The sequence below is a fragment of the Lygodium microphyllum genome, chromosome 23, assembly GCF_053477565.2.
Source record: "Lygodium microphyllum isolate KBCC chromosome 23, Lygodium_microphyllum_v1.1.10, whole genome shotgun sequence".
NCBI lineage: Eukaryota > Viridiplantae > Streptophyta > Polypodiopsida > Schizaeales > Lygodiaceae > Lygodium > Lygodium microphyllum.
This window is the reverse complement of record NC_141157.1, coordinates 41,797,428-41,804,152: the sequence shown is the minus strand read 5'-3', so window position 1 is coordinate 41,804,152 and position 6,725 is coordinate 41,797,428. Positions and strand designations below refer to the sequence as shown.

The window sequence follows — 6,725 nt, the reverse complement described above, 5'->3', positions numbered from 1 at the left end:
TAATAATCCAGTCAAGTGTGTCCCTTAGTGCACTGACAATGAGAGAACCAGTTGTTGTACAACACATTTGATTTCTGATGCTCCCAGAGTTTTCTATCATATACGAAAAACCACTAATATATGGGATCTCAAAGCAGTGCAGCCCCGTTCTTAAATAGGTACCAAGAGGTTGGAAGAACCAATCAAGGGCCGTCAGCTAATCAGTACTATCTCAAAAATGATTAGATCTTATCAACAGTATCTCAAGAAGACTCCAGCATCTCAGAATTTCCTGGTACAAAAATTTTCTGCTCTTTGTAGATAGTAACAGGACTGTTCACTCCTCGCTTCTGAGGGGAAGAGATGAGTGGCTCAAATTGTGAACTTGCCCATTAAGGCTGCTAGCCCCATGGTTTTGAGACTGTGTTTCATCTGCACTCAGTGCTGGGGGATCTGCAGGTGAACAAATGGAAGCATCCTTACTCTGCAACTGGTTATAAGCTCTGTAAACTGTATTCGAAATTTCTTTGCCAATTCCATCTTTCGAGAGTATCAGCTCCCATGCAGCTTTCCAGACCTTGAAGGTTTGTTTTCTCCCAGGAAAACTGTAACAGCAGCAGAGTAAACCTGTCCATGCTACCCAAGTCTTACCGACATTGTTGATAATTATACCATTAGCACGCCTCTACCACACGTATTGCTCAAACTAAAAGTCGCAATTCTTGGAGCTAAGATGCACATCAATGGCGAACATTAGCTGGATGTCGGATTCTTTCTGAGAGAGCACCATGGGCAGCAGTCGTGGCAACATCGGTTTTCATGCCTATGAAGAATAAAAGAGCTCCAAACAGGGAAAGGTTCTTAAGGAATTGAATGAACTCCCTCACGTAATCTGGGCTTGAAATGTCAAAATTGTAGAAATCATGCATTATCGGTGTGACAATGGCCAAAAAGAGGAGCAGCAAATAAGCACCAAGGCTGCTTCCAATTGTAAAGAGAATGCCACCCAAGCCTTCCAAAGCTATTGCTACCATCAACAAATACTTGAGCTCGACTTCAGGAAGGTTGATGCCAAAGGCACCTGTAATATGACCCTTGATTGCAGCTATCTTTGGCTCCATAGCCTTAACTGTGCTTCCCCCATTGTGACCAAAATCTGTACTCTTGTGCCAAGCAGCAAAGATGAAGATGGTGGAGAATAGAACGGGGCCTGCGAAGGAGGTGAAGCCCATAGCAGCAGATTTCCCATCGCCAATTGCCCAAAAAAATTATCAATTTTCACCAGATAAAGAGCAGGATCTAGAATTATAGGCTTAGATCTTTGAAATTCCTTCCAGCCAATGTCACTGGTGTGCTCAATGAATTTGAGATCCCTGGGGATATACGACAAAGCATGAAGTAAATCTAGAAACAGTTTGAATGCTTGAGGTACAGGACGCCGCTGAGTTTCCCCCCCAAAAACGGATCAGTCCGAATTAGTCTCCCCTTCTCCTCTTTTAGTTAAGCGAAAAAAAACTCCTCTTTGACAAGAATAGCTCTAGTTTCTTTACACCAACAGGAGATCTACGCAAAAACTTTGATTTTGGCCTTGAGGACTGACTTAAGGTATCTTTGGAGTCATCAATTGCCCCATTAACAGACAGCTTTGTGATGGGTGATCTGCACACAAACTTCAACTTCGGCCTTAAGGACTGGTTGGAAAAATGCTCTCTCGGTGCTTTACTAGTGCCGCAAATAGCCCCTTTGAAGGATTCCTTTACTCGCTTAAGCAGCTTTTGAGAGACTTCCTTCAACTCTATTTCATGGGAACTATTGAACTTAGATGATTGGCTTCCACAAAGCTTCCTTTGATTCCACAATTCCCTGCACTTTTCTTAGAGATCATCATTGAAATTATCAGCTTGATAATGTCCTTTGGCATCAGTTTTTCATATTTTTCTAACACACACACATCATGCATACAAACAGAAACACACACATACACTAGCGGAATATATACATTGGATGCGGGTACTAAAAGGACGGATTATCGTAATGCATCAATCACACACAATGAATCACACGCGGAAAAATAACACAAATACACAACAAAAAAAATGGAGGTGTCTACGGCTCGGATGCGCAGCAGCACGACATCCACCCCCTCTAAACCTGCGCATCCTCCGGATGAGCCAACTATCCAGGATCATTCAAGTTCACAAACAGGTCGAGTCCTTCATCAGTTTCTAGTGGACCTGTTTCTCCATCAGCTTCATCATCCATATTCTTTGCTTCTTCTGCTTGACTTTCTTCTACCTGCTCTTCTTCTGCCAATGCTTCAAGTGAATATTCTTCATCTTCTCTTCTCTTGAAAATCTTGACCCGTTTTCCAGCAATGGGCACCCTCAATACTGTTCCATCTAATTCAGCCAACTCATAGGTACCATTGTCAAAAACCTGTTTCACCTCATACGGTCCAAACCATCTTTGAACCATTTTTCTCATGCTACTATGCTAATTCTCTAGACTACTGTCGTAGACTAGAACCCAATCTCCTTCTTTTATGGCTCTAGGCCTCAAGCAATGCCTCAAATGAAACCTGTTCTTGTTTCTGAGTCGGGCTGCCTTCAAATGATCAACTGCTAGCTGCACATCTTCTGTCCTTCTCTCTAGTTGATGAATCCAAAGAGCTAGAAGCTCCTCCCTTGATAAATTCTCATGCCATGGAAGAACACTCCACGTGAGAGCATAGATTTCTGTAGGCATGACAGGTTTTTGCCCATACATCAACTCTGCAGGCATATATCCAGTGGTCACGCTATGTGTAGAGCGGTCTGCCCACAATGCAAAAGGTAGTAATCTCGGCCAATCTCCAATCCAACCTCTACAAGCTTTTGCCAATGCTTTAACTATCGGCGGATGTCCTCTTTCGCTCTTGCCATTTCCCTCTGGATTATAGGCAGTAGTAAGAGCCAACTTAATCCCAAGCCGTGAGAAAATTTCTCTAGCTTCATCTGCATCTAGCTCTCCACGATCAACTGTAATCTTGCCTATACATCCATACCTGCAAAATATTTCTTCCAACAAGAATTTACATACTGTAGTGGTGGTCTTCGTCCGCAAAGATCTGCCTTCAACATAGTTTGTAAGATCCTCCCTAGCCAAGACAAGATATCTCATCTGCCAAAGTCCCACTGGCAAAGTAATCAAGTCTACCACCCACTTATAATGCATACATAGTGGATAGGTCGGATGCAACTCATCATGATGCCACACTAAAGAGTAAAGCAGACAGTCCCGGCAAGTCTCCACAAAGTGGGAAACATCTTTATACATCCCTTTCCACCAGTATCTTTCTTTAATTTTCTCATAGGTAGCCCACACACCTCTATGACCAGCCCATGAACTCTCATGAAACTCTCGCATAATCTGTATCTGCATCGCTACCTCACAAACTACTCTCAAGGGTAAGCCGCCTCTCTTCTTTGGATGCTTCCAAAGAAAACCGTCTTTCAAGAAATACCCATAAGCCTTCCTTCTGATTTTCTTGAATTCATCATTTGTCCAATTAGCTCTTCGAGTCAATGAACTTAGATACTGTCCAATTTGCAGCCACTCGTCAACATAAAGTTCTTCAATAAAAGCTTCAACAGTAGATACATGACAATCATGAACAAGGACAGAAGCTGCAAACTCTGTCTCATCATCTTTTGCAAGCATTGACTCCTCATCCTCATATCTCGCTCTAGATAGCATGTCAGCAACAACTGGATTATCTTTCCCTGCTATGTGTCGAAATTCTGGATTCAATGATTTGATATAGGCAATCCACCAAAGCATCGCTATATCTGGAGTCGAACAGCTAGTAATCATTCCAAGTAAAGGCAAACAATCTGTTTCCACAACAACTAAAGCTCCAATAAAATACCCTTTATCACACTTCAGTGCAGTGACTACTCCCCACAATTCTCTTTTAATTTGCGGATATCTCCTCTGTCGCTCATTAAGAACTTTAGCTCCAAAGCGGATTGCATATCTATTTCCATCAGCATCATCATGTCCCACTACCCAACCTATGCCAATAGGGCTAGTATCAACTGTCAACATGATCGGCCGTCCACACTGATAATCCGCCTTGCGAAGAGTAGGAGCTGACTGCAACAGCTTCTTGAGTTTACGCATGGCTTTCGAATGCTTCTCATCCCAATGAAATTTCTGCCCCTTTCAAAGCAGCTGATAGAGAACATCTGCTATGTGAGCAAAATGAGGAATCCAAATCATGTAAAATACACAAGCTCCCACAAATCTCCGCACCTCTGAAGTAGTCGAGCAATACTCTGCAATCTTGCTTATGGCATCCACCTTTGCAGGTGAAGGCTTCTTGCCATAATATCCAACCATATGCCCAACTATGATGACTTCATTAACACCAAAGACACATTTTAGCCCTGAAAGAGTCAAGTTCACCTCCTCTAATCGTGTCAATATTTGCTCACAAGCAACTAAGTGTTCAGCCACAAACTGTCTACATCCTCGCAAATCAAGACTTTCATTCTTTTCTTCTTCTGCACAACCCTTAATAGGCACATCATCTAGGAAAGGCATGGTATACTGCGGAATATAGTCTCGTAGAACTCTATGCATAGCATTCATCATATGAGCAACTGAGTTGGTGGCACCTTGAGGCAAGGTACACATCCTCACAAGACCAATAGGTGTCCGCATAGTAGTAATATCCCTGCTTTCCAAGGCAAGCTAAAACTGATCATAACCTGAATACAAGTCACCTAGAGAATAGATGGCTCGTCCTGCAAAAGCCTCAGCAAATTCATCCACAACTGGACCTATTCCCACATTCCTGATTGTCACTTTGTTCACGGGTTGCATATCCTGAATAAATCTCAAAGTACCATTCTTCTTTGGTACAGTAAACCACCTGTTAGAATAGGGTGCAGAAGAGGGTTCCAAAATCCCCATCTTAATCTTCTCATTCAGCAACTCTATCAACTTTGGCAAGTGTGCTTTAGGCACAGGTATAGGACGTATATTCCATGGTACATGAGGGACAGTGAAGATGACCATAGGCGCAATCAATTCGGGACTAATGCAGCCAATTTCATGAGGAAGGAAAGCAAATGCCTTACCATGACGTCCAAGCATCTCTCTAAAACATTCTTTTTCCACTGGAAGCAAGAAATCATCATTTCCAATCTTCAATTCTGCAAAGTTTCAGCTGTAAATTTATGTCCAATATTTGCAGGATCTCTCAACATAGGCTGCTTCATAGCTTTTTCTATTTGCTCATCACTATCAGGAGGAAGCGGCCCTTCAACTGGCTTAACCTTCTTATTAACTGTTTTATACTTCGTGTCAACCTTGGCATCAGTCAAGCACTCTTTTCTTTGCTACAATTTCTGCAAATTTTCAGCAACTCTCAACTCTATTGGCTGAAAGATTTCAGCCCTTTGCTCTATGGACTGCATGGGTGCAGCCTGAAACTCTGTATGCTGAAATTTTTCAGCATTAAACTCTGTTGGCTGAATGAATTCAGCCCTCGGCTCTATGGACTGCATGGGTGCAGCCTCATACTCCATATGCTGAATTTTTCCAGCATTTAACTCTACTGGCTGAAAGGTTTCAGCCCTTTGCAACTTTGTAAGCTGATCAAGTTCAGCCATAAATTCACTTTGCTGAGTTTTCTCAGCCTCTAACTCTGTTTTCAGCATAAAATCAGAAATTTCCTGAAACATATCCAAGGTTTGCACAGGTATGATCTTTGAACCCTTGCATACATCAGTTTTCAGCATTGTTCCCATCTCAAACAATGTATCTGCATAAGACATCCCTTCATACAATCCATCTACATGCTCTTCTGCTTGCAAAATACCTGCAATCTTCAACTCTTTCTCCTTAGGACCAATGTATTGCCTGGCAGCTCTAGGCAAATCTAAAATTCTCTGATAACTCACTGAACTATCTGAAGAAAAACCAACAAAATTAGTGGAGAAAGACTGGCTGCCAGGAGGCGAGATCTCCTCTTTTCTCTGCTCCGTACCACTGGCGTCTCGCAAGACAGCGGTACCTAATGAAAATCCAACTCATTCGCAGGTAGTGATGCCTCACGCAAGGAGTCCCTATTTCTCGGATGATTTACCCCAACAATCATAAACTGAACAGCTCGCATACCATCCTTATTGCGTATCCATGCATAAGCTGAGCCGTCATCCATCACTTTTCCATTCTTTCTTCTGTAATGAAAGGCTGTCCAAGAATAATCGGATAAGAGCAAGAATCCTGAACAAAGCAATGATAATCTTCTTCAACATTACCAATAGAAATTCTGATGCTCGGACAAGCAGCATACATATCACTAGAAGTATTATTGGCGGCTCTCATGTGCCAGCCATGCTCTGCATCCATAGGCCACTTGCCACTCTCATAAACACCTCGAGCAATAAGATTAATCTCGGAACCATGATCGACTAAAGTGACCAAAGGAATCTGTTTCTCTCCAATCCTTACCACCGTCTCAGTGGTTGCTCTAGCCCAATGACTACGTGAAAAATGGCTGTGAGGAATGAGGATAGGGGTATCATCATCTTCATACTACATGGGCTGAACTTTTTTCTCCAATTGCGGATTGACAGAAGCATTCTCAACCATCACTGCATCATCATGCTCTTCCCCAAGAGCTCCATGCCATAATCCCTGTAAAGCAGGTCCTTCCATCGCATGTCATTTCCTCCGCAAAAGATCCTACATTTGAT

The 6,725-nt window shown here is 42.6% G+C and overlaps 1 protein-coding gene across 1 annotated transcript; it reads right to left on the bottom strand.

Annotated features, from left to right (window-relative positions):
• Positions 1-316: 316 nt before the first annotated feature.
• Positions 317-1,211, bottom strand: LOC148016103 (uncharacterized). Its single transcript, XM_087663864.1, has 2 exons — positions 732-1,211; positions 317-664 (listed from the first exon to the last, which is right to left on the bottom strand). Exons 1-2 carry the CDS (start codon positions 1,209-1,211, stop codon positions 317-319), a joined length of 828 nt encoding a protein of 275 aa, XP_087519990.1.
• Positions 1,212-6,725: the final 5,514 nt, after the last annotated feature.

Coding starts and splice junctions, on each gene's coding strand:
- LOC148016103 (XM_087663864.1), bottom strand. CDS start 1,211: ATGGGCTTCACCTCCTTCGCAGGCCCCGTTCTATTCTCCACCATCTTC. Junction 665..731: donor GAATCCGACATCCAGCTAAT/GTTCGCCATTGA, acceptor TACGTGTGGTAG/AGGCGTGCTAATGGTATAAT.